This window comes from Lutjanus erythropterus, chromosome 4 (assembly GCF_056507025.1).
Source record: "Lutjanus erythropterus isolate fLutEry1 chromosome 4, fLutEry1.hap2, whole genome shotgun sequence".
Classification (NCBI taxonomy): domain Eukaryota; kingdom Metazoa; phylum Chordata; class Actinopteri; order Lutjaniformes; family Lutjanidae; genus Lutjanus; species Lutjanus erythropterus.
The window spans coordinates 29,999,449-30,026,739 of NC_139320.1; the positions used below are offsets into that span (position 1 = coordinate 29,999,449).

The 27,291-nt window shown below is 38.9% G+C and overlaps 2 protein-coding genes across 3 annotated transcripts in view; one reads left to right on the forward strand and one right to left on the reverse strand.

The window, feature by feature from the left end:
* Window positions 1-3,937: 3,937 nt before the first annotated feature.
* The window catches only part of capn5a (calpain 5a), a 36,675-nt gene continuing 13,321 nt past the window's right edge, over window positions 3,938-27,291 (reverse strand). For both annotated transcript variants that reach the window (XM_084717582.1, XM_084717583.1), the window contains exons 3-13: window positions 24,323-24,454; window positions 12,417-12,625; window positions 10,728-10,920; window positions 10,421-10,614; window positions 8,354-8,431; window positions 7,920-8,115; window positions 7,703-7,825; window positions 7,400-7,596; window positions 6,556-6,677; window positions 6,274-6,410; window positions 3,938-6,146 (exon numbers count right to left, since the gene is read on the reverse strand). In XM_084717582.1, the coding sequence (XP_084573708.1) occupies window positions 5,970-6,146; window positions 6,274-6,410; window positions 6,556-6,677; window positions 7,400-7,596; window positions 7,703-7,825; window positions 7,920-8,115; window positions 8,354-8,431; window positions 10,421-10,614; window positions 10,728-10,920; window positions 12,417-12,625; window positions 24,323-24,454 (1,758 nt within the window). In that variant the 3' untranslated portion in view covers window positions 3,938-5,969. The remainder of the gene's footprint in view (window positions 6,147-6,273; window positions 6,411-6,555; window positions 6,678-7,399; window positions 7,597-7,702; window positions 7,826-7,919; window positions 8,116-8,353; window positions 8,432-10,420; window positions 10,615-10,727; window positions 10,921-12,416; window positions 12,626-24,322; window positions 24,455-27,291) is intronic.
* ompa (olfactory marker protein a) lies at window positions 14,575-16,832 on the forward strand. The gene is made up of 2 exons (XM_084716410.1): window positions 14,575-14,749; window positions 16,255-16,832. Exons 1-2 carry the CDS (start codon window positions 14,681-14,683, stop codon window positions 16,684-16,686), a joined length of 501 nt encoding a protein of 166 aa, XP_084572536.1. The 5' UTR covers window positions 14,575-14,680; the 3' UTR covers window positions 16,687-16,832.

Here is a 27,291-nt window from a genome sequence, read left to right on the forward strand (position 1 = left end):
AAAGTTATCAGGTCTCATGTGGAGACCCTTGTCTGTTTTGGGACTGCAAACTATTTATTTGGCGTGTCAAGGCCTGTGCTCTGAGATTACATACCAGCTGAATGCATCAAAGAGGGACACGTCTAGAATTGTGGCCAGGTGACAAAAAGACTAGACTAGATTGGAGCTCCATTAATGAATTTTCACCTCATTAATCCACTTAAGAGCATCATTCTTTGCACAATGTCAATACCAGGATAATGCTGTTTACCTAAAACAACAGAAATGTATCTCATTAAGGTTCAATAATGAAAGAGCTGCTGTTTTTTGGGGTCTTTTTCCCCAAGGAGAACGCCGTCTGAGCTATAGTAGAGTTCATATAGCCATCATGATGTGTGTGTGTGTGTGTGTGTGTGTGTGTGTGTGTGTGTGTGTGTGTGTGTCTGTCTGTGTCTGTGTCTGTGTTGCCGTCTCTTCCCAGTTTGTGCCCACACTCGGATCCAAAAGACAACACAATCTTTAAGAGAAACGTCTTTCATTATCAAAGTGAAATGTGTTGAAGCAAAGAAGCTATTTGGCAACATATCAGCTGTAGTTCTAATTTTATTAGTGATTTAATTGTTGAATTTTCTATGCATTACATTTAAAAATTAATTTAGCAAATTGGAGTGAAACTGTCTGTTCAAGTTTGGAATGGCATGCGAAGCTGGATTCTTAACTGTCATGTGACAAATCACCACAAATCGTACAATCTATTTCTTTTTTTTTTTTAAATTAAATTATTGATAGGGTATTTCAGACTGAGACGTCAGTTTGTCACAGCTTTTATTCTTGAGTTCCTCACATTTTTATCAGCTGTAATTCTCCACAGAAAAATTCTCCAGTGTTAAAATATGTTGATCACCCCCCCAACCCCCACCCCCCCAAGAGGCACTTACAGGAAGTTGATGAGTGTGTTTGTGTTTGTCCTTCGAGGGCTGAAAGTGTTAAAGCAGCCGAAATACTGTAGTCACATTAGCCTTGGTAATGTTGATTTTTAAGTGACTACATTCTTGCTGCTGCTTGGACATTTAAAATACTTTTAGGTTTTAAATGATAATCCTTACAGTGGCTCCTGCAGCGCTGTCAGTGACCACAGAGTCCTAACAAACGTTAGTTCAATGAATAAGAACAGAAAAAGCTGCTTAGTCCAAATGTTATCAGTTACACTGAGATCAGAAGAGTACAGAAGCCCTGAGAGGTAAATCAGGAAAGAAACGGTGGTCTGATCTAACTTGTTTTCTTTTTCACTTAAGATGAAAATGTATTTCTCCAGGATTATCGTTCTAATTTCCTTTTTTTTTGTTTTTTTGTTTTATTTGTGAAAACAGGTGAGAAAAAAAAAGTTTTGGTCAGGAGCATTTTCCCGGGTGTTTGTTAATGTAATGCCAATTTTGGCCACAAGAGGCCGACATAACCCAAGATTTGCAGCTGTTAGGCAAAGTTTCTTTTCCCCTCTTTTCTTCTTCTGTAGAGTTGAGTTTGCATCATTTAATTTCTGTTTATTTATTTAATTTGCACAAAATCCCCTTAAACTGCAATGTACTTAATAAAAGCAGTAATAAAAATAAAAAAATAAATAAAAAGTAATTAAGAAATAAAAGAAAATAGTAATGGAGAAATTAAAACTCACCCAGAAGGAAAAAAAAAATACTTGTAGTCTGATTTAGCACTTCAGCCTCTTGTGGACAAAATGAGTATTACAACAACAAGCACAAAGAACAATTATCCTGACAAAAAATAATTCATCTGTCAAAAAACCTCACTTTTTCTCAATTGCCTCTCAGTGCCATACTCCACAGGCACTCTTAAAGAGTACATGTCAAAAACACTGCATTTAAAAAAATAAGGATACGTCCATTTAAAATTGATTTTGTTACCCTCAGTTCTAAAAGCACTGTCATGGTTTAATTCAGTGACATTGTTTTGTGAGAGTTTGTTGTTCTGCCCGGATGTTAGAGGTGAGGAAGAGAAAAGACAATGGTGAATGTGTGGGATTGAATTTTTTGTATCTGTTCTATATTTATGAAGAATGTTACTTTGTCAGTTGAATTGCTTTTGTTTCTTCTTCATGTTCCATATGTGGACAGATGTTTCCTTAGTTTACTACGTTCACAGAGCTGACAGTGTTTATTCACTGCATCTCTGCAACTTTATTTTGAAAAAAGAAAATAAATTTTAGCCTGATTTAATTCACTCTCCATTTCTAACGATTCAACTCATACTCCCAGTCATAATGCTGAAATAGCTTTACACTTTCTGTGATTAAAAAAAAAAAAAAAGGCCAAAAGAGTTGCCTTGTTATTATCAACTCTTTTCCGAACGCGGTAAAACTTGATTTTTTTTTTTCATGTATCTGCCTTGTTTTATCTGAAATGAAACAAACTCCCCATGCCAATCATATTGTGCATTTTTATTCTGTTTTATTCTCTTTGCACAGACATGGATCAGTTCATAGTTGGAGGAGATGATCTCCTGTTTTTAAAGCTCCAAAGCATCTGGAGTAAAACAAGTGAAACGAGTTAAAGTAAATCAGGACTTTTTAAATATGAATCGTTCATTCTTTCTTTCTTTCTGTCTGTGATCAAAAAATTACTCAACAGCTTAAAACAGAGCATTCCCCCACCAAAAGCTAAAAATAATAATAGCTCCAAAATACTGAAAACTTTGCAAATTTTGGCCCAGCACTCATTTTAAACATTTTTTTTAAATCTATTTATTTATCTTTATTCGATAGCTCAGTACAGAGACAGGAAAGGCAGAAGGAGAAGGGAGTGACATGCAGTAAAGGGCTGAGCCCTAATACATGTGTGTGTTCTTACCCCCCCCCCCCCCCCCCCCAAAAAAAAATTATATATATATACAGTGAATAAAAGTGCCAAAATGTAATCAACTGAAGCAGTAACTTCCTCAGTGTTACGATATTGACAGCAAAGTATTGACTGCAAAGTCTGTTGTTCTTCCTGCATCCAGTGATGTCACAGTGATGTAGTTGGTGTTAAGGAAGAACTACATGCTTACATTTCTAGTCTCCACCTCCTGGTAGCCAGGGGGTGTGCTAGATGAGTATTATTGTCACCTAAAGCCAGTAAAATAATAGCTAGTGTGTGGTGATAGATAGCAACATGGGCGAAGGCATCAGAAGCTCGTGCACAATGCATCCTGGTACATGTAGGCGCTGCTGCGCAGCTCTGAGAGCAGGAGAAGTAAATATAGCAGCAGTGAGAAATTCATTGCTTCAGTTGATTACATTTGACATCAACAATGACTGTACTCTCGACAAGAAAAGTGCAGAATTTTCCCTTTAATTCGGTGCACAGCGCAGTACGGCCTCACTGAAGCGTTAGCTGGGCTGCAGACTTGTTTCCTTTTCTCTTGCAGAGATTTTGTGAGTGATCAAAACTTTGTTGTTTCTGAACATCATTTCAAAATCTCTGACTCTTATTCAGCCTTAGAGTCCATAATTGCTTTCTGAGCTAATCTATGACAACAGTTCCTCAGATCTGGTTCAAATAACTAAAATATAATAGTGGTTACTCCCCAGATACCTTGAACTTCTGCATTCACCAGCTTTATTTGGTACATCTGTACAGTCTAATGTAATCCAGTGCAGCAGCTCTGCTACCACATCTGTCTGCTTTCTTTGACAAATATTAAACAGTAAGATCTACAGTTTGTGTGAGTCTGAGCCGACTGTAGAGTTTTCAGCCCAGAGATTTAAACAAACTGAACAGAAAATATATTTTAACTTTTTATTACTTATTATTTACATAATACAAAGGTGTCATTTCCCTCCATGCTAACCTTTTTTTTTAAATACAGGTACTGGTCTTATTTTACTGCCCTTTTTATTGGACATAATGTATTTCAAACCATGGTTATCAGTAGTAGAACATGTTATATTTTGTCCAATCGGTAATCAGTATTAGCTGGTGAGCTTTTTTCAGTCATTTAATTCTGGTCAGACACATCTGGTTTAACTTCAGTTGAGTTTAAAGGAGCTGAAAGCGTATTTTAGCCTGTGGAGCGGGTGGTGGTTGTTGTGTTTTTATCATTTGAAACCCGCCCATCAGCCCAGTCCGGCCTGCACCGGGAAGGGGGGGGGGCAGACTTACCTGTAGCCTTGCATAATGACAAACTTGAAACTAAACACAATCAGACACGGCCGAAACCAGCTGAATGTTTGCCACTACACATCGAGTAAAGACATTAAACTTGGAGTGGGAGGAGAGTGGTTCAACTACTTTCATGTGCTGCGTTGTTTTGCTTGTTTCAAAATGTTTTTTAAAGTTGAATAATTTATTTCCTGGCAAAATAAAGACAACTGTAAAGACAGATTTTCTGTTTTGTCTCTTTCTTTTAATTCCAGACAGTTGGTAGCTTCAGATTTTGTACTTTGTTTCAAAGAGACTTTGTGGTACAAGTTACTGAAATGGATTTGTGAAGGAGGTCTATTCACAAACCTAAGAATGTCTAAGTGTTGAAATGATTTAAGAGCCAATAGCTGGCTGTGTTTAAACATGGCGTTACACTGTTACGTAAGGCGAGTTTATTTGTATGGCACCTTTTAACAAGGTAATACAGAGTGGTTTACAGAAGACAAGACAAGATATAAAAGAAGGCAATATAAAAAGACATAAATAGGATTTTAAAAGAGCAAATTAAAATAAACGATAAAAATAAGCTAAAATAGAAGAAGACGGTTTAAAAAGTAGAATAAAAATTACACAAAGTAGTGGTTGATAGACTTAACGAGATCTGATCAGAAGAAAAAGTAACTTACAGAACTGTAAACACTGTTTATAAGATAGCTAAAAATTATTTGTGATTTCTCTCCCAGAAATGTTTTCAGGATATTAAGATACAAACAATACAGGCAGGTATTGTAAATTATCATGTAAACAGACGTTTACAGGCAACAAGATAAAACACAAGAGAATCATCTTCCTCCTGCTGGATGTATCATCTTCTATAAGGTAAACTTCCAAAAAGTAAACCTGATGGATATTTACACAAAAAAGTTTGCAAAATAAACTAATGAAGCTATATGTAAGAATTTTTGTTGAAATCATAAATAACTAGAATGAGCAACAAAATGTGAAGAAACATGAGTTTTGACATTATGTCAAAGACGTGTATGTATTGTTTTACAGAGACACCTACTGAGGTTAGCATGCTAATGAGCTAGCCCCAGCCTGTCCGGTCTCGTAATACCACTTTGTACCTAAAGAGGCGACAGTGAGTCGCTGACTGGCCGTTTGCCCTCAGGCCAACAAGAGAGGATGAAGAAGTAAAGCTGCCTCGAGGGAAAGAGACCATGTTCAGCGGCAAAGAAAGGAAGAGATGGAAACAGCAGAAAAACGAGAGTTAACATTAGCATCGCTTTCCACCGCTGGAGGCAGCTCTTAGTGAGTAAAGGTCTGAGTAAACATTTCTTCTAGATCGGTGAGTAAACAGAGTCTGGTTACTTTGAAGAGAGCAATATTTGGCTTATATAACAGCTGTTTCCTGTCGGAAAAAGGCTAACAGCACAGCAAGGTAAACATTTCTTCTAGACTGGAAAGTAAACAGCTCTTAATGCTAACATTACCTTTTTAGAGATAGCGTATGAAGTTAGCTAATTGTATAATGTTACTGACAGTGTTAATATTTCTGCTGCGTCAGCTGTTTGTTTGAATACGGGAGGGTCGGATTTTTATGTCATGTCATAGCGGGAGTCTTTTCTTCTCTAAATACCTTAAATTCTGCTAAAACCACAGATGAATGATTAGTTGACGACAGGTGCACAGTGTCAACAGGTGAGTGGACTAGCCTGTGAAACCTCTGGTGGACGTCTTAACTTCCTGTCCATACGCTGCCCCCTGTTGGTTTGGAGTCTAAATTCTTACATATAGCTCCTTTAATGAAGAGCAACACATCTGACAGCTGATTGGACGGTGTCGTGGTCTGTCTCAGATGTTGGTGAGCACTGTACTGGTTACCATAACAACATTGAGGGTGCCGGGGAGGTCGTTGTTACGGTGATCGCCCTTGTCTCTCAGGTGGACCGTCTGCCGGAATTCGCCTTGCTCGGCCGGCAGCGTCACCTGACCCATGAAGGAATCCATCAACACGTTGTGGTTGTAGATCTGAGAGAGAGAGAGAGAGAGAGAGAGAGAGAGAGAGAGAGAGGGAATTTATTGTGACAACAACAGTCACACGTGTACTCAGTTTTCTGTCAGTTGTACTTGGCTACAGACAAACACACACACAAACCTCGATGCTGATTGGCCGGTTGGCTTTCTTCCTGTAGAAGACGCCCTTTGTGTCGAAGGTGGGGCTGCGTGTGTTTTTAAAGACCGGCGAGCGAACTTTCTCTCCTTCACAACGGATGATCAAGTACGGGTCGGACACTGGAACACACACACACACACACACACACACACACACACACAAACACACACCAATAAACTTAAAAAAAGGGCTGTGGCTATTGATTGTTATGAATCACTGACTCATTTTTAATGAAAAAAAAACAAAGCAGTAACTTAAATCTACCTCCATCAGAGTCTTGTCCTGCGAGTCCATTAGCACTGAGTATGTGGACCTGAGTGACGAGTGACGGATAACCACACAACCCGGACCAGCAGGTCTGTGGAGGCTCATCTTGAGTCAACTCCCTACAGAGAAGACAGAGAGAGAGACAGAGAAAGACATACTCGTAATTGTTCTTGTGTTCATGATCTAATGTTTTTATCTAATATCTTATGTTTCTGTTGTTGTCAGAAAAAAAGGGCTGCTGCTCTGTCATTAGCTTAGCTGTGGTTTAAAGAGCATCTTGCAGGTTGGCATCCCCAGCGAACAATGCAGAAACTTGGTTTTCAAAAAAAAAACAAAAAACAAAAATGACTCCAGATGTTACCGTCCAGCTGGTCTATATAGATGTAAGGGAGGTTCATATCAATGTACAATGTCAAATGTCATTTTTCAGTTTCAGTATCCAGTAATCCTGCTGAACAACTAGGGTTGTGATTACAATTATTTGCATAGTCAATCAATCAGCTGATTATTTTTCGATTGTTTGATTAATAGTTTTTTGTTAAGGCCTAAGATGACGTCCTCAAATGCCTTGTTTTACACACAACCCCAAGATATTCAGTCAACTTTCATTAAGGAGTAAAGAAACCAGAAAAATATTCACAGTTAAGAATCTGGAATTGATTTTTTTTTATCTTAAAAAATTACAAAAATCGATTAACCTTTTGTCAAAATAGTTCTATAGTTCTATAGTATAATAGTTCAGTGACTTATTTAATTATCGATTAATTGTTGAACACTGAAATGGTCACACATAAACAACAAAAGCTCAAGTTCAAACTAAAACAAGTCCACGTCTCCCTACTTGCAGTCAGAGGGAACGTCTGTGAAGATGCGGAGCAGGAAGTCTCCCTCCAGGCCAGGGTCAAAGGTCGTGGGTATGATGACGTAGCGCCCCTCTTTCAGGTCGATGCGTACGAACACGGACCTGGAGTTGATGTAGATGCTCCCGCCAACCTTCTGCTGGGTGACGTGCATCCGGTATGTCCTGTTTAACTCCACCTGAACACAGAGACAGCAGCCGTTTACTCTCCCTTTATTTTCAGGATAATGTCTTGAAAACACACACACACACACACACACACACACACACACACGGTGAGCTGACCTTGTGTATGTCGAAGCCAATAGCGAGGTTTTCTCCTCGTCCTCCTCTCAGTGTGGCTCTGCGGTCTTTCTGCTGCAGACAGATCAGAGCCTCGTCCTCCGGCTTCTTCACGTCAAACACGTACTACAACGCAGAGAAAAGAAACACACACAAAGAACAGTTAGAGTTCACCCTCACAGTTTTGCCTGACACCAAAATTATTGTGAGAAAATGACACCTGTGGGTTCTGGAGGAAGGTGTGCTTGTTGTTGACGCAGCCCCCGGCTCGGTTGAGGAGCGGGTCGTCATGACGACCCCAGGAGCCCTGCATCACAGCCTCCTCCCAGGTCTTATGCAAACTCAGGTAGGATGTGTTGATGAGACGGCACAGGATGAGGTCTGTGAAGTTGGTGATAAAGTCATCAAATGTCATCCTGCAGGGAGGGAGAGAAAGAGGGTGTGGATTTATTTACTGTGTGATACTGTATGATAAAAGAGGACAAATGAGGAATATATTTAAGAGTAAATTCAGTAGGATGTCTTCAGAAATGACCTAAGAATCAGTGAAATTATCTGTTAAATCAAACAATTTATCCAAAGTCACAAAGCGCCACATGCAGGCACCTAGTACCTCCACCAGGGGGCAGCGCTGCACTAGAAAAAAACACTCACCAGAACTCTCCATCATCCTGCACGGTGACGCCGATCCTCTCCCTCTCACTCTTACTGACCTTCTTCCACTCTTCAGAGCTGCAAACAGGCAGAAAATGTGGAGGGCAGATGTGAAACGTATGAAGTAAAAAGTAAACATGTCACCAACAAAGAAAAACTGACATCAAACCGACATGCTAACTTCAGTGCGTTTCCAACGCAGTTTGTGGTCCAAAAAGAATTTGAGCATTTGCATTTTCTGCTTCTTTATATTTTACTATACTACATTTCTGATTGGGGTTTTCCTTCAACATGATACATGATCATTCTATGAAACTGCTATTGTTAAACTTTTTTTTTGACTTTTTGACCCTTTAAATGTCATGCCTGTCTTGCTGGAACCCCTTGATGTTTCACCAAAGACATTTTCCTTCTTTAAACTTTTTAGATGGTTTCAAAGAACTGTTGAAGATATGAATAGCTAAAAGTATCCCATATAATTACATATAATATACTGTATTTTACTGCAGAATAAATACTTTGACTTTTGACTCTTCAATTACATTTTGCCGTAAGGTTGACATTTGAATTCTAAATCAGCATTTGAACACTGCGCAGCTTTCTTTTTCTTTTGCATGTCTATTCATTTTGTTCAAACCCAGTATTTCTGCACAGTTACAGATTGGCCTACACTGATATTATGAGAGCTTTACTTTGTAGAATTAGATTCCAGTGGTAGCTGCACATGACCGTTTCCAACTGGTTGATCCAAACATTTCCAGCAGCTCCAGAGTGTTCTTAAAGGTCAGTTCACCCCCAAATTAAAAATACATATTTTCCCCTGGCCTGTAGTGATATTTGATTATTTAAGATGGAGGTGTCTGCCTTCTCTCCAATATAATGGGACCAAATGGCACTCACATGCTCAAAGCACAAAAAAAAACACATTTGAAAAATTCAAAGCCAGCTGGTTATTCAAGGTAATCCTTGTTGTGAGCAGTTTTATGTAGGAACCATGTTCTTTCTATTAGAAAGAAAGTAGTTCCAGTAGATTCTTAAGTACTTCTGGTAGATTCTACTGCAGAAAGAAAATAGTTCCTTCATGAAACTGCTCATAACAAAGTCTGTGGATTATTTTGAGCGACCGGGTCATGATTTCTGGGAAAAGACACTGCTGTTAAGTTCACATGTATTTTTCGGCACTTTGAGCACCACAGGACGAGATTCATTTCACTGGAGAGAAGGCAGATATCTCTACAACTGATATCTCCAAAACTCTGCAACTCGTGCCAAAACTGTATGGGTGGATGAACAGCACTACAGGCAAGAGGGAAAAAATGTAGTTTTGATTTTGGGGTGAACTGTCCCTTTGAGTCCAAAAGTCAAAATTTATTAAAAAAAAAAAAAAGAGAGAGAGATGTAAAAAAAATTCACGTTTTTTATCTATCAAACTATTCTGCTTCAAACTATATTTGTTGGAATTTATCGTCTGAAAACATTTTCACTGCAGTCAAAAACGGTTTGCTCTCTTGCTTGCTGCACATAAATGGAAGCATGTACCTTTATTGAAGAGACGCACTAACAGAAACATAAATTAACATTTATGTTGACTAACCTGTCATCATATGTTTACCAAAGAAAGTTGATCTAATTAAAAAAAGAATAATTTAATACGATTTATCAGTTCATTAAAACTGGACTTTGATGATTTTTGTTTATGGTGATGAAGTGATAAAATATGATGACAAACATTCAAACCATCATTATAAAAACTCTACTCGTCTGTGCTTTTACTTTTTTACTTTTAAATGTAACAAAGTATTTTTACATGACTGTACTGGTGCTTTTACTTGTGTAAAGAATCTGAATACTTCCTTCCTCTATTGCCTGCGTCCAGATTGTCTTTTTAAAGGCGTCATCACTGGACAACCTGAGGATTTAGATTATGTCAAACCTGACTTGAACAGAGAACAAGAACGATTCTCCTTCTTCATGTCTTTCTTAAGTTAATCTGTCTTTTCTCCTTTTCATTCTCACTCTGTTTCCTGTTAAAGCCCCTCCTCGTACTCCACACCTCCTCTTCCTCACCTGTCGCTCCAGGGCCCGTTCCATTCTCTCTCTCCCCAGGGGTTTCTCATGCGGATCATGTGCAGTTTGTCTGACTTGAAGAAGGCCAGCAGGCCGTGGCCCAGCCTCACCCTGCGGACGTCTGTCACGGCGTAGGCGTGACCCTTCACCAGGCCACAGGCCAGCCTCGCCTCCATGTCCGCTGCGGTGGTCGCCTGGAACGACACAGAAAGTGTTTTCAGTCAGTCTGTAAATCGTTCACTTGTTCATAAATCAGTTCATTTCATCACTCAGCCACTGCGAAGGTGTGTGTTGGTCCTCTCCTCACCCGGATCGAGCAGCTGATGAGGCCTCCTCTGTTGTGGACTTTGAGGACTCTCTCGAACAGCTCGTTGCGTTTCTCTTCGTCTTCTTTGAAGCCGTTCTCCGTCAAGTCCATTGGCTCCGAAACGCCTCCTGTGAAATCCACGAGCGCGTCGGCCGTGTTGCCGCCATCCAGCGCCTCATAGCATCCGCACATCCTAGAAACACACACAACAAGCGATCATCAACACTTACATACAGACATTTAACTGATAAATTTTATTCATGCTGATTCTCTCCTGTGTCTCTGCAGGTCTGTGGACATAAAAACCTTGGAGGAAGTTAGTTAAGTTGGCCCTTGACACACCTGGATTTTTTGTTTGTGACATTTCGGGCCTGGACATGCTGCCTCTGCTTGACCTCTAATTGTAACTCAAATGCTTTTTATTTCTCTCTTTCACTTCATTTTATCAAGTACCTTAAATCAACTGTGGTCTTTCACTGTGCAGTTTGTATGCATGCATGTATATCAGAGACTTTGTATTTGTATCTGTATCTGTTCAACCAACACAATTAACTGTCTCTGTATCTGTATCAGAGGTGGGTGTGGTTTATACTGGAGGGTAAATGTGTTCTCTTACCTAATTTTCACTGGCAATGCAATTGTTGTGCCTACAAAGCATTAAAATGATTTAATATTGACACATGGTTAATTATTGGATTAGATTAGACCTTTATGGTCACAGAGGGAGATTTGTTTTCACAGTCCATTCAGCACAAAAACATACAAGCATAAACATACTTCACACATCCTCACACTGCTCACATTGTATTTGTCATCTCTCTCTTTTTTATTTTGAGTTAAAAGTTTGATGAGCTGTCTGAAACCACCACCACACCTTTATCTGAGGGACACTGAAAAATCAGAAACCGAACAAAAAAAGATGGCTTAAATTGGAAAAAGAAACTCTAAAGATATACAAGTATATAAAAATATCATTTAATTGTAGAGAATATTAAAGTAGAGATTGATTAAAGTAGATGGGACTGTTTTTTCACAGTAATCACGGCGCTGACTTTTTCCCAAAAAATATTGACAAACTTCAGATATAAGAAATATCTCTTTCCATCACATTATTTGTGCTTTCCCAAAACAACATATTCAGATTAGTGTGTGTCACTTGTACATTCCTCTGTAAAGTGACGAAACTTTAACTTACTGAGGGACAGCAGGGGGTACAGGATGTTCACTGAGGTGTAAACTGTTCAATAAAATGAACTGTGACAAAAAATATTTCTTCTATGAGCACCACTAACAACATGTGGAAACTAAAAATTACACTAGGAAACCTGATATTACAGTCTGAATGTAGTAGAATGTATAGTTGAGGTTCTAAAGTGCAACCAACTGAGTACTGCCCCTCCCTCACCCTCCCCTTCCGAGCAAGCAGGAGAACCTATGGTGGCTGCAAAAATTCAGGAACGTTCCTCTTTAGAGTCAGTGTTCGGTTCATCCGTCCTGGGCTACTGTAGAAACCTGCGCTCTCTTGAGATATAAAGCTTACGAACTTTACTTATTTATGAATATTACATTCCATTTCTCCCATATTCTGCCAACAGATCAGCCTAAATCCTACACACTGGACCTTTAAATCAACACAATTTTGGACTCTGGGTTCATTTAGGATGAATGCAGCAACTACTAAGTCCTTACTTGGCGTAGGCCTTCTCCACCAGCGCGCTCCAGAACTCATTGCTGTCGTTGGAGTGGCAGTACACGAGCTCTCCGTTTACTGTGGGCAGCCGGTCGTCGATCACCACGTCCACCCACTCGCCGAACCGCCAGAACCGGAAGTGGAAGATCCCCGCGTAGGACTCTGGTTTTTCATCGTCCCATTCCTGGTCCTTCCAGTCAGGAATCACCTGGGGGGAAAAAAACAGAAGGAAAACATAAATATAAAAGGTTTTATTTCAAAATATAAAGTATTACACTGTTGGATAGAAAAAATCAAAACAGATGCAGTGTACTCTTCTGTAACTGACCTTTGACCTCTCTGAAGAAAAGGCCAAATTACATTTTCCCTGTGTGAATTTGGTTTCTTTGACTCCCTAGGAATAAAACACTCTTTTCAAAAGAAAACTCGACTTCCTCCAGATATACAAAATAAACCACAAAACTGTTGATAGCTGATGATAAAATGGTGCTCATTCTAATCGTTCTTGACCTTTATTCAACTGCATACAGCACAGAGACAGAATATTTAATGTTCAAACTGATTAACTTTATTGTTTTTTTCAGCAGTAATGAGGCCCTCACATAAGTGGCAGTTACCCACTACCCAATCTTTTAATGGTATTATGGACTGAAGATGACAAAATCCTTAAATTGGAGGTATGAGTCACCAAAACTAGTGCTTTTTCCACGAACTGTCTTAAAGCTACTAAAAGACGTTTTTAACTGGTTATGAAACAGTCTCGGTTTATTACTGATGCCTCTTTATAATCTACATGAAAGAATGACGCCATCTATGAGAAGATTGACTACTTCTGTGTAGTTAATCTTAGTACCTGCAAAGGACGAGATTCTCTGTAAAATCAGATGACACGAGTCTGTGTTTAGATTTTCCCAGACAAAGTTACAGTGAGTGGTACATTAGACAGTTAAAAAGAGGAAGGAGACGTTATAGTTTGTGGTTTTTACAGTGAAAACACTTTTATACACTGGGGGCTCCAAAGTCAACAATATATGAAAGTTCCTTGTACTAGCTATAAATTCACCAAAAGTGATAATCAACTCTGACAATATTGAGTCTTGCTGTTAATATTCTACTAAATAAGCTCAGAAATATGCAGCTGTACATTTGTTAATTCCTTAAAAGTTGAAAACGGCAGGTTCTCCACTTGTTTCCCCTTAATTAACCTTCAGCAACCATAATTAACATGAGTGACTGAGGATTTTTAACAAGGGAATGCCATCCACCCGTGTCCTGCGCTGAGATCCCTACTGACGACACATTAACGCTGATATCCACACACACACACACACACACACACACACCATGACGATCCTCAGTGAGTAAGTGATATAAATAAATAACCGATCCATTGAGCCAAGACCAGTCAAGCTCCCAGAAGCCCACAGGAAACTCCCAGAGTTCCCTCTTGTACGTCATCACCGCCTCCTGTTGCCTAGCACCCTCACACATCACCCACCTCCTTAACGCCTTTAAATAAAAAAAAAAAAAGAAAAGAAAGCTTAGGGAGTATTTTCATTTGATATTCAGACATCTCAAATCAGGTTTGAAATGTCTGAAGAGAAATGATGGGCAGAGATATGACAGCTTTTAGGTTTGTTTTTATTTAAATCTGATTTTAAACCTCTGGAAAATGTAAAATAATTAAAAATGTACAATGTAACATTCAGAATTATTCCATGATAGTGCAAATGCTCCTACTGAAGTGCATATTCTAAAAATATAAAGGTGCATAAAAGTAAAATATCAGGTTAAGGGATTGAAACAAGTGCAGCAGAGCTGAATAAACCAGAAGACAACTAATTATTCCAACTGATGCTGTTTTCATATTGATCACATCTACCCATGCTCTCCCCTACCCTCTCTCATTAAATGTGGCATGTCAATCAATGAGTTCTAACCAAACTACCCTGTGGGCAGGAGGGAGGTTCAGGACAAAAGTGAGGATCTGCTACACTGTGATGGAAATAGTAGAAAAGGGGAGGGGAGACAGAGAGAGAGAGAGAAGCATATCTGTGTGATAAACCGAGTGAGAGAGAGAGAGAGAGAGAGAGAGGGAGGGAGGGAGGGAGAGGGAGAGAGAGAGAGAGAGAGAGAGAGAGAGAGGGGTGTGAAATCAGAAACTCTAGCAGAGCTTCATCTATCACAGCATCCATCCATCCATCCAGACAGGCAGGCAGGCTTTTTCACTCCTTAACCCAGGATTATAACCTCAAAGTCGGGCATGGACAATGCCGAGGCTCCCCCAAACGCTCTGGTGCTGGAATTTAAGGAAGACACTGCGCTGACAGAGGTGAGGCTTTTACTTTGAAATGGCAACTTCTCACCCCCAGCTATGTGACAGTTACTACAAATTCAGTTATCACAATATGTTTTTGTTTTTTACTTAAATCTTTTCCTGCAGCTGAAATTTTTCCAGAGTCAGTTCTGCAGTTTCGACTGCTGATTAAATGTTTAATCAGATATCTTTCAAAACTGTTTGGAGGTGCATGCTTTCAAACCTGTGTGTGACTTGCCTGAGTATATTTAAACTTTTCTCTCTGGTTCAAGGGACGAAAAAAGTATTCATAACATATGTTCTTAAAGTTGTAAAGCTGTATGAGAAAATGCTGGATCAGGTAACTGAAAGTATGCAAGTCTATGCACAAGACTGTGCTACTTCCCTGCAGCGTCAAGCATGCTTATTTTTGTTTTTAACCTGAACCAGGCTGCACAACAATGATAGCAATCATATCACATCCATACAAAAATGTGAACATTCACCAGCCATTCGGCCAGTGAACAAAAAAAGTTAATGCTGCACCCTGTGTAAAGCTTTTAAAAGTAATAATATGTAATCTGTATCTGCTGAAGCACAAAGTTCAGGTATTGGTGTTGGGAGGAAGAAAATGGTATCTGAACATCTCTAGCTCTCTCGAATGTCCCTGGTGTAATGATCAATAGTTCGATTCATCAGAACTGTTAAAACACTGACTACTAGCCTGGCACTGTGCCTCAAAAACAATTTTCTTTCTGTCTGGGATTGTCTGGCAGCCACAGTGGGGGGATGGCTTTTGTGACTGTGATTCGATGTAAATGTGCACCTTTTCCACAGAAGTGTGGCTTAGAGTTACATGATTAGGCGAATAACTGATTAGGGAATCAAAAGAAAAGCAATCAGCAAAATGCAAATATTTTGCTTTTCTCAGTTTTAAATTATTGTAATTTACATATCTTTGGGGTTTAAACTGTTGGACAGATAAAGCAACACATCTGACTTCATCATATTGGCTATCATTTGAATATTCAGGTCAGTTTTTGGGCTTTGGACTGTTCACTGGACAAAACAATTTCATGCTCATGCTCACACAGTTCATACTCGTCTTTCTGTGGTTCCACAAAGTCGCCTGCTCCACTACAACACATGATGAGAATATCCTGATGTGACAGTTTGCTCAGGTTAATTTAGACAGCTGCATTCAGCTGAGATTCACTAAAGCCAAAAGTTTTTATTAACATGCAGCTACTGACCGTTACAAGGCCTGTCGTAATAGTTACTGTGTGAATCTGATGAAGTAGACAGTAACGTTCACTACAGGATGTTTGCTATTCAACATGCTGACATTATAGAAGGAGAAAATTGGAGGAGGTTTGTGCTGCTCCATCAACTAAATGCAGTGACATTAGAAGGTATTCAGATTCATTCACTTTGCCAGTGAGTTCTGCACGGACACACAGCTTTCCATATTACTCCTTCTTCGCCACCTTTCTCAGTTTCATTTCTATCTCTTCCTATGTGTTTGTTTATTTCCTCTGCAGATGATGCGTCTCCGTGTGTCGTCTCTGCAGCGGTCGGGACAGAAGCGTCAGGATGGTGAGCGTCTGCTCCTCCCCCACGAGGCCGTGTATCGGCTGGACTTCTCCATCCAGGAGCTGAATTTCTCCCGCTGGTACTTCTCCCTCAGTGGCCATGGCCGTGTCACCATCACCGGCATTTCCCAGCACTGGACCCCTGACCTCACCCACCTGATGACCCGTCAGCTTCTGGAACCGATCGGAACGTTTTGGCGAAATGCAGAGGACCCGGAGGATACGCCACTCAAATGGCTGGAGGCAGACATGCAGGAGTTTGGCGAGAGGATTGCTGAGCTGGCCAAGGTCAGGAAGGTCATGTACTTCCTGTTAGCTTTCAAGGATGGGGCAGAGGCAGCAAATCTTAGCTGCTCTGTGGAGTTCACACCAGAAAAATGACTCTTCCCTTTTTGCAAGTAGAGACCTGTTAGAGTTCTGGAAAAGCATGGCGATATTCTGTTCAGTCTTTGATCATAAAGCTGAATTGAAACTTAGCAACTTGTTTTCAAATAATCAAAGAAATCAATCCGTTTAAATGAGCAATATGTAAGTTTAAAACATTCAAAAATGATCAACAGAATGTGAAGAAATAACAGTTTAGCCATTAGGTCAAAGATGTCTATGTATTGTCCTATAGAGATATCTACTTGAGCTAGCATGCTAACCAGCTAGCCCCAGCCTGTCCAGTCTCGTAATATCCACTTTGCACCTCAAAATGTGATAGTCCGATAGTATAGGCCAGGCATCTACCCTGTAGTTTCAGCTGGGAGATGTATATGCTACAAGTTTGCTGCACGAGCTCTCTAATTAAATTAAAAGTTTAATTAAAAAAACAAATAAACTCTCAAAATGTCAAGAAAGGACATATTTATACACCTAGTTTTCTTAAAACAAAAAAAACAAAAAAAATGCAACAAAAAATAGAACTGTGCGCCACCTGAATTCAGGTTTTGCTCTTTTACCAATCTATGAAAGGCTAAAATGCTTTGCAAACTCCCCCCGACCCTACAAAGAACTCCTCCTCCTGCCGGTTCAAACCCCCTGTCCTAGAGGTGCATACACTAACTCATTGTTTCCCAACCCTGGTCCTCAAGGCACACTGCCCTGCATGTTTTAGATGTTTCCCTGCTCCAACACACCTGATTCAAATGATCAGGTTGTTTTCAGGCTTCTGCAGAGCCTTGATGACGAGCTGATCATTTGAATCAGGTGTGTTGGAGCAGGGGAACATCTAAAACATGCAGGGCAGTGGGCCCTGGGTTGGGAACCAATGCACTAACTCATCCCCAGTCACAGCAGAGTCAGCTAATATGAGTGCTACTCGCAGCACTAAGATAACTAGCAAGCGGCAGCTACAGTTGGCAGCAGTTAAAGGTTACTCCAGTTGTATGGCGTCCCCTATTAGTTTGGAGTATAAATTTGACAGGTCACCAAAATCCTGTAATTCTTGCATATTGCTCCTTTAATTATTCTCTCTCAAACACTTTCTCATCTCTGAATCTCATGTGTTATTGTACAGTAACCAGATTGTAGTTCCAGATCTTTGTGTATATATCTTCATTAATTTGCTTCAACATTTTATCACAAAGAACCAACTTTTTATGTCACCTGAGCAGCCAAGTCAAAATTTTATAAGCACTTACTGAAACAGCTACAAGAAACAGAACAAGTATGAATGCACTTTATTTAAACTTAATATAGAACTGGTGCTACTTAGAAGATCAATGCATCATCAACATAAACCACCAATTCAAAAAATGTTTAAAATTCATAAAGAAATCACAGAAAATAAGAACACGATATTATTTGATGATGCATAATCAGTAACTGAAATTTGTATAATTTATAAGTGATAAAAATGTTTTATGAAATCATCTACTTTTGAATACAAACCTATGAGGATGCAAACCAACAATCAAAAGGTTCCTCTTGTAAATAAAACATGCCTTTACTGATCAGCTGAATATTAATATGTGTAATGAGTGACGTGTTGTGTTGTGACTGTTTTTGCTGTCGTTGTATTTTGTTTCTGAAAACTTTCATCGCTCCCAGGAGCGACAGCTAGATGCAAAACAAGTAGCAGTGAGTGGAATATCAAATATTCACATAGCATGACTGTCGACCTGACACAAAACAGAGATCAATGGAGTGACATCTATTAAATATCGACTGAAAACTGTCTGTGTTCTCAATGGTGTTGATTATTATTGGTGTTACTGGACAGTGGAGGAGAGGAGGGAGGGAGAGGGAGGGAGAGGGAGGGGATGAGAGGAGATAAGTGGAGCAAAGTCAGGTTTATAAATAAAGTCCAAAATCACAAATTTATATCAAAGGTCTTTATGAATAGATCCTCGATTGAGCAGGAGAGGTTGTATTTGCATTCTCTGGGAAATCGAGTGACACATATTTTCATTATCATCCTCTCACCTCAGGGTTTTTAATAAACACAGATACTCAGTTATCACTACTGCATGAGAACATGAAAAAATGTGAGGAGGGAAGAGAGAGACAAAATGAAGAGAAGAAGAGACAGCTGGAAAGAAAAAGGAAAGATACAGGAGAGAAAAAGAGAAATGTTTTATCAGAACAAGTACAGTTTGTCCTGATATGTTGAGGCGGTCGTTTGCATTTACATTCTGCTTTCTTTTGTTCCTTATTTACAGTCAAATCAGTGAAAAAAAAAAAAAGAGATCAAATTAATAATCAACTACTGGATTAATTGTTGCAGCTCCACAAGAGAGATGGAAACATTACAACATTTTGGGTTCTATAATTGACCTTTCACTAAGCCCCTCCTCCAGACAGCAACTAACCAATCATAGCACCACAGGCTTATCAAGCTTTGTATTTTTCTATATGTTGAAGTGTATGGGGCTTTAGGAAGGGCGATACTCAGTGAACTCATGAGTTTGGAGGGTGGTATCTTTTTTTTCAGTCTAACACAGGAGCAAACATGTGAGGACTGGATTAAAGTTAGTCATTTATCTGCTCTAGCATAAGCTGCAAACGTTAGCATGTCCAGCTAACTAGCTCACTACCTGCAGTAATGTTTCTTTTAGCCAAACTTGCGTTAGACATCACTGCATTTTTCAAACTTATCCTGCAATCCATCATACTCAGAGCTCAGAAAAAAACAACCTCCAAGACTCAAAACGGTTATTCAAAGCAGAATTCCAAGTTGGAAACTTCAGAGTTCCCCAACACACCTATAATATACTATATATACTATACCACACAGTATGTAGTGTGTTTAGTGCGTCGACATTGAGTTTGCAGAAGAGTTCTGAATTGAAGAAAAGATCTCTAAACACAAGGCAATCATTGATTTTCCCCATCGTCCTCTTTGAGGGATGGCGGGAGAGAGAAAACTGAGAAAGAAACATAAAGTGTTCTGCCCCTCTACCCGTTTTTTTCATGTCTGTCACATATTCTACAGATAAGGACAATGAAACTGTAGTGAAAGGTATCATGTTGCTGATATAATGTTGATGTAACTGTCAACTGTGTATTTTTGCAGAGAACCTTGCACGTCACGTGGAAAAAAATAAATGCATTACAATGCACTGCAATTTTTATGTTCAGAGGGAAAAAAAGAGGATTACAATTGTGATGATGCGATATTTACTGAGGTCTGAACCAAACAGACATGTTTTCTTTCATCTGGAGAGCAAGATTTTTTATGTCAGATCATCTCTGCAGCACCACAGTTCCTCATTATAATGCTATTTTCTCATACATCTTTCTTTTTTCAAAAACTTGCAATTTTGTTCAGGTTCTGCAATTTGGATATTGCACTAGGCCATTAGAGATGTGCGCAATTAGTTGACTATATGATTACATGTCGCCACCCTCGCTAGTCGGCACCAGATATACTAGTGGTTAAAATACTTATCAATATTTCTTTAATGTACAATGCCAGTAAACTGTTGACTAAAAGGTGTTATGCAGCTGCCTGTCATGAGTCGGGCCTGCAGCCTGGTCAGACAGCAGCACTTCTCGCTCAGTGCGAATGCTCTGATGGTCCACTCAACCTCAGATGCTGTTATCAGCGAAGTCTGACAGATGACAACTTGTAAAAACCGGCGCGGTCTGGCTGTGTTTAAATCTTGAGAATGAAAAGGTTGAATGTAGGGTGTGTCAGAATAAAGTGGTTGATGACCACTCAACTGGAGCAACATGTGACCACATTGAGCACAGACATGGACATTAACCTGCAAAGAGAGCAGGCTGCTGCTGCTAGCACTGCTAACGTTAGCCACACTGTGTAGCAGGCTGGCAGCTATCATCAGCTCTGGGTAAACAACGCCGTTTACCCGCAGACACTGATCCTTTCTGGTCTGAAAAGGTGAAGCGTTTAGGGAGTTGTTGTCATGTTTTGTAAATTAATGTGCAATGTTCATATTGCACGGCGCAAAGTGTCAAAGTGCTCTTAATACACACTGTATTTATTCAGACAGTTTAACATGATCAAGTAAATTGTGTTAAATTTTAACTGCTTTCTGAGTGTTTTCTTACTGTTAGACGAGTCAACTAGTCTTAATTAAAAGTTGCATTTAGTCGACAGGGATAGTTGATTGTTGGGTCTTATTCGCAGGTCGCCAAATACTGACGCTGAGAATAAGACTCGAGAATCAGCTGTCTTTCTCCAGAATCGCTTACTGTCCCTTTAACTTCCTTAACAATGGTGACAACTGAGTCTCTTTACTTTGAAAAACAAAATGCTGTCATTATCATCGTCACACTGCTCATGTAGCTTGTCTGAATCACACTGGAGGCTTAATAAGTGTTTTAGAAACCGGTGTTTGTTCTTGGACCACTGACGGGTGTCAAGACAACTGGCTGCTCCGCTGAGGCGACGACACCTTAAACAGCCTTTAGTTTCCCTTCAGCTGATGGAAAACTGAGAGCTGCAGAGGACCTCCGAGACCGGACAGGGGGAATGAGGTAACCGACAGTGGAAAAAACACAAGTACACACACACACACACACACACACAAACACACACAACCATCTCTCAAATAATACATTCTTATCATGTTTAGTAGTGTGCATCTAACGAACAGTCTAATGAAAACACTTTAAGATTAGCAGTAAACCTCTACCAGCCTATCATTATACTACACACAAACACACTAGTTTTTATGCTGACCTTGCTCCTTATGATCATATACTGTAACACAAGTGTTGAAATGTATCATTTCAGATTAAATTCTGAAAGATAAGCAGTTATAACATAACTGGAGACCATTTATGAATATTAAATGATTAATAAATACATAACTGAATATTCAAATGTATTGATGTGAATCAAATCAAGTGAATCAAACTGTTTCCCATGTTAATAAAGCCCCTTCTAAAATTTCTGAATATTAAGAAAGTTCATTCCTACATCTGTAGCTGTGTTACTGTGTCATTTCTCAGTAGTGGGGCTGTTAATAAAGGTTAGTGGTGCCATCTTATGGATGAAAGATGTTATTTCCTGTCTGCTGCTGCTGCTGCTGCATCCTGCTGAAGTCCTTTACAAGATGGATCTGTGTAAATTCATTTAATTTGCAGTGATTAGTTTCAAGTCTCTTTGTTAAGCAGCTGTGAACCAGATGTTTTTCCACTGTAAATCTGTCACGGCTCATTTTGTGATAGTGACCATTTTGCAGTGAATCATTCTTATGATTTATTAAACATTTATATTCCTTCAATTTAAGATATTACATAGATACTAATGGACATCATCAAGGCCACATATGGGTTTAATAAAGAGTAATCTGAAAAGAGATCAGGATGTTTCTACACTGCATACAGGAATGCAAAATATTCCAACCTTTGTGGATAAAAGTCCAACAATATTTAGGTAACTGAGCAGGAATGACATTACCATTATCACCTTTGAGGTGATAATGGTAATGTCATTGTCAGGACAATCATTACAGAAAAACTCAATGCCTCTGGTTGTAAATAATGAGCAACTTTAATGACAAAAACAGCTTAATTTCAGCACATGCTCAATGAGATAGATGGTAGAAATAAAACCAAAGCTCCTACCTGTGATCATCTCTGGATAAATATCAAACTTAACTGTAGAGCGGCAACAATTAATCAACTAATCGATTATTAAATTAATCGGCAACTATTTTGATAATCTTTTAATCTGAGTAATTTGTAAAAAAAAAAATCTAGCTTCTCAAATGTAAATATTTTCTGTTTGTTTTTTTTTTGGTTTATTTTTTTGCTCCTTTACGACAGTAATCTGAATATCTTTGGGTTGTCAAGACATCTGAAGACATCATATTAGGCTTTAGGAAAACCTGATTTTTCAACATTTTCTGGCATTTTTAGACCAAACAACTAAAATAAAGATAAGATCAATTGAGAGAATAAATGACAGATTAATCGACAATGAAAATAATCATTAGTTGCAGCCCTACTTATCTGACAACTCTTTTCTCTTCTCTAATCTCACTTTGTAACGATTAGTAACAAGTAAATGACTTGATTATCTTTATAAAAAATCCTCAACAGCACTGTTACAACACACACAACAGAATGTACAGTAGTTTAAGTGTTAATGGTGCATTTCGATATTAAAAACTGTTTGTATTTTACAAAGGCCTTGAATTCAATTCACTACAACCAATGACCAATGAATTACTGTCTATGAAAAAAACAAGGTGTGTGTGTGTGTGTGTGTGTGTGTGTGTGTGTGTGGTAATCTATAAGACAATCCCATGGATAACACAAAGTGCCACTGTACACACAAATCTTAAGTAAACACACACCCAATTGCACAAATCTATCAACCATAAACTTGCATGAACAAATGTCCACACCCATCAAAACACACACACTCCCATACACACACACACACACACTCCCATACACACACTGCACTCTACCGGCTATGACTAAGCCAGTTTTAAGTCTTTACTTGACATGTGATACTTGGGAAATATTACTTGATCCATTAAGATGCTGCATTTGTGGAGCTAATTGTTTTGTTGAGCTGCTTTGTTGTACTGTGGTGTCTGTTCTTCTTCAGTTTTGTGTTTCTGATCTGGATTCTTATGTAAAAATAAAATGTTCCAGCGTTTTCCCTGGAAGGGGGTCATGTATGAATTAAGAGCCAGAGAATCGATTTTCTGGGAAATCTCCACAAACAATTTCCCACCTCAAGACCCAGAAACATCACAGGCAAAAGACAGGAATTTTCCAGAATGAGGTTGGGTGTGTGAATGGTGAAAATCAGTAGTGATGGCTGAAAGGCAATCCCAGTGTTTTACTGGGAACTATGAGTCAAAGGGGCTTAAAAATGGTGTGTTGTGTGTTTTTTCCTGGGGACCCACTTTTTAAAAATGACAAACCATCGCAACCCAATTCACAATAAACATTATCAGTAAACATAAATGCATGTTAAAACTATAAAAATGAGAAATAAATACATTAAGGCTGAGTTTACAGGCCATCTCATTGTTTTTAGTTCCTCTTATCAATTCATAAATGAGACAAAATAAGTGCATTTCGATGGAATTAACAGGCTCCTGTTTTATTCCTCTTATCAGTAAAACAATATACACATTTTAAATGCTTTATTTATCTATTTCGAGACCCAAATAAAATCTCATGTGACCCACCTGTGGATTCCGACCCAGTCTTTGGGAATGTTTTATATGATTCACAGCGCTCTTTTTAGAGAGATATCATCAAAAAGGATGAGGTTTGGAAGAGAAACAGGGAGCTGTTACAAGTGAATAAACTGTCCCTAAATCAAACAGAAACAAAGCTGACTGAAATTATGTTAGTTACAAAAAAAACACCTGAAAAGGGAGAAAACACAAGTGGCATCACTTAGACATCATTTCTAGTATTTCAATTTTTCCCCTGGTCAAGTTCACTTGCTCACTGTATGTCAGGAAGCTTTGTTATGTGGACCACAGGAAAAAAACACAGTGTTTGCATGATTATAAAACCAACTGCACAGCAAAAAAAAAAAAAAAAAAAAAGATAACAAAACGTGGATAGCATCTCTGTGTCTTTGTCTCACCTTCTGCCACAGTGCTTCTCTGGAGGCCAGACTGGAGCAGGCGGCTACGAACCAGCAGTTTCCCAGCTGGCCTTGGTGCAGGTCATGGGCACTAATGCCGTCCACAAACAGGTGGGGGTTGCTGCTCAACTCCTAAAAGATAAAATCAGTTATGAAGTTTTTCTTCTATAAATAAATTGTATTTGTTTACCTGAATTATCAATTCAGCATAAGGACAAGGGTGACACTCCTTTTCATTGATTTTGCAAACAGATCTAAAGATTACAAACCATTAAACCATAAAAGAATGACATAAGACCTAACGTCAAAGTTCATTTGATAAGTTGAGTTTTACAATTATTTTCCCTCTTAAAGGAAGATAGAATCATAACAGATTAAGGCTTCAGTGGGGTCTAATCATATCATTACCCAGTCCACTTTCTGAGTCCTTTTTTACTAAATATTCTGCTTTTATTGTGGTGTCTCTGGCCAAACTACAGCTGCAGTCACAGGAGCTGCTCAGTGACCAGCGGTAGAAGGAGGTGTTCATCCTGGGCAGCTGCCAGACGTGGATGAATTTGAAGCAGGGCGTGAGCCGGAGCACTCAGTCAACCATAATAAGGTAAATACAGGGTAAAAACTCTCTGTGATTAAGAAGAGATCGCTTCTGAATGTTCAAAGCTAAACAAACCACAGAGCATATAGGAGGCAGAACATCAGGACAGCAGCCAAATGATAGGGCTGGGACACACACACACACACACACACACACACACACACACACACACACACACACAGCACGACCACTAACCATGTAAAGACAGAGAACATATGGATCACATAAAGGTCACAATAAAAAAAACAGATCCAACACATTAATAAGTGAGCTTTAGAGGTGCCTGTAGGCAGTTTTATTGTTAGCCTAGCTGTTTCCCCGTTTCCAGTGTTTGTGCTAAGCTAAACTAACCATCTGCTACCTGATATCAATCTTCTCATCGACAGCAAGTAGGCGTATTTCCCAAAGTGTCCTTTAAGTAGATGCTTTATCTGTGGTAGGAATTTATTGGACATAAAGTAATTTGTGTATTGACATGGAAGATAACCTCTGAGGCCTTCATACTCGGCATATTTTATGGTTGGCAGCTTTGTCCAGATTTTAAGATAAGATGGAGACTTTGTTAATGTTCGAGCTTCCCCTGATTAATATGTGAGACATGACACCAATGGAGGATTACCTACATTGGTTTACCTCCTTGTGATTGTGCATGACTCTGTATGACGTGAGACATACTGTACAAAACTGAGAACATTTATTGAAAACCTTTTTGTCCATGTATATAAGCTGTACCAAGGCCTTCTCTGGAGTCAGTGTTCTAATAATAATAATGATCTTTATTATTTGTGGAAACTTATTAAAACAAAGTAAAACATTGCTTCACAAAGAGAAGTATAAACATGTCCTAATATAATTCTTTATTAAAGCAAGAATAACTGAGGCTCAACTTATTCATTTATTGATCAAAGTAAAGATTGATAAGAAGCACAAGTTATTTTGTTCTTTTAGAAACTGCATTTAAATTTAAAAAACAGTTTCAGTGTTGTCTTGTATGTGTTGAACTTCCTTTTGAAAAGTCACATGACTGGTATATATAAAGAAACCAGAGAATCTTAGCACTCACTCAAAATTAGAAGCCACTATTTTAAGTCTACATACTATATATGTGCACACACACACACACACACACACACACACACACACACACACACACACACACACACACACACACACACACACACACACACACACACACACACAGGGTAGAGAAACAGCCTGGGTGGGTCTCCTTTCCACACTGCCTTCATCCTCCTCTTTACTTCCTTAAACATACACGTACAATTTTGGCACATCCACAACACTGAAAACATGATGAATATATGAAAAAGTGAAGCAGACTGGAATTTAACTTCTCACAGGACTCAACAAGGAGGATTGCCCGTTTTTCGCAGGACAAGTAAAATACCATGTTGGACTAGTAAACCTAGCAATTCACTTGCCCGACTGTGCAAGTAACTATTTTGAAGACTGATTTATTAATGGTTATTAATGGTTTTCAAGCAAAAACTGCAGAAAATGCTGTTCTCTGCTTTACTCTGTCTATAATCATATTAAATTGAACATGTTTTGATTTTAGACAGGCAGAATGAAACAAATTTACAGACATCAGCTTGGACTTTGAAAATATCAGAATAATGTCCATCCCAGTTTCTCAGATATCTTATAGATGTTGCAGCCTTAGATAAAACATGATGACTTAACATAACTTTTGTTGTTATTTGATAACCACTGATAAATAGTAAATTTGTACAGAGGCAGGTAAATCTTGATTTCAGATATGTAGATTATGACCCACTTGGCCAAAAAAACATTAATGCTGAACCCTGTTGCAGAAAATTTGACTCATTCATACATTAAGACCTCGTTAAAAAAAACTGCAGCACAAACTGAATCAATCTGAAACATGTCAAAATGACAGTTATAATGCTGGGTACTGATTAAGACTGGGAAAACTAATAACTTTATCGAGTCAGTTCAACAACAGTAGTGTACAGGTTGGCTGAAGAGGAGCGAGTCTGGACTCATCAGGATATAAAATCAGTCAGCAACACTGATCCAAAGACTTGTTGATCCAGATACAGGGGTGTCAAACTCATTTTAGTTCATGAGCCACATACATCACAATTTGATCTCAAGCAGGCTGGACCAGTAAAAACACTGCATAATAATCTATGAATAACATTTTATTTATTTTTTTGTGTAAAGAAGTATAAGAATTCTGCAAACGTTCACAGTTAATGAACCATCGATTTATAAAATAGATGATGATGTCTCATTTCTTCAGCATTTAATCTGTCTACTGCCATTACACGAGTAGAAATAGGAACTGGTCCATTTTTCTTGGAAACCCAGCACTCTATGTCCACTTTTCTTC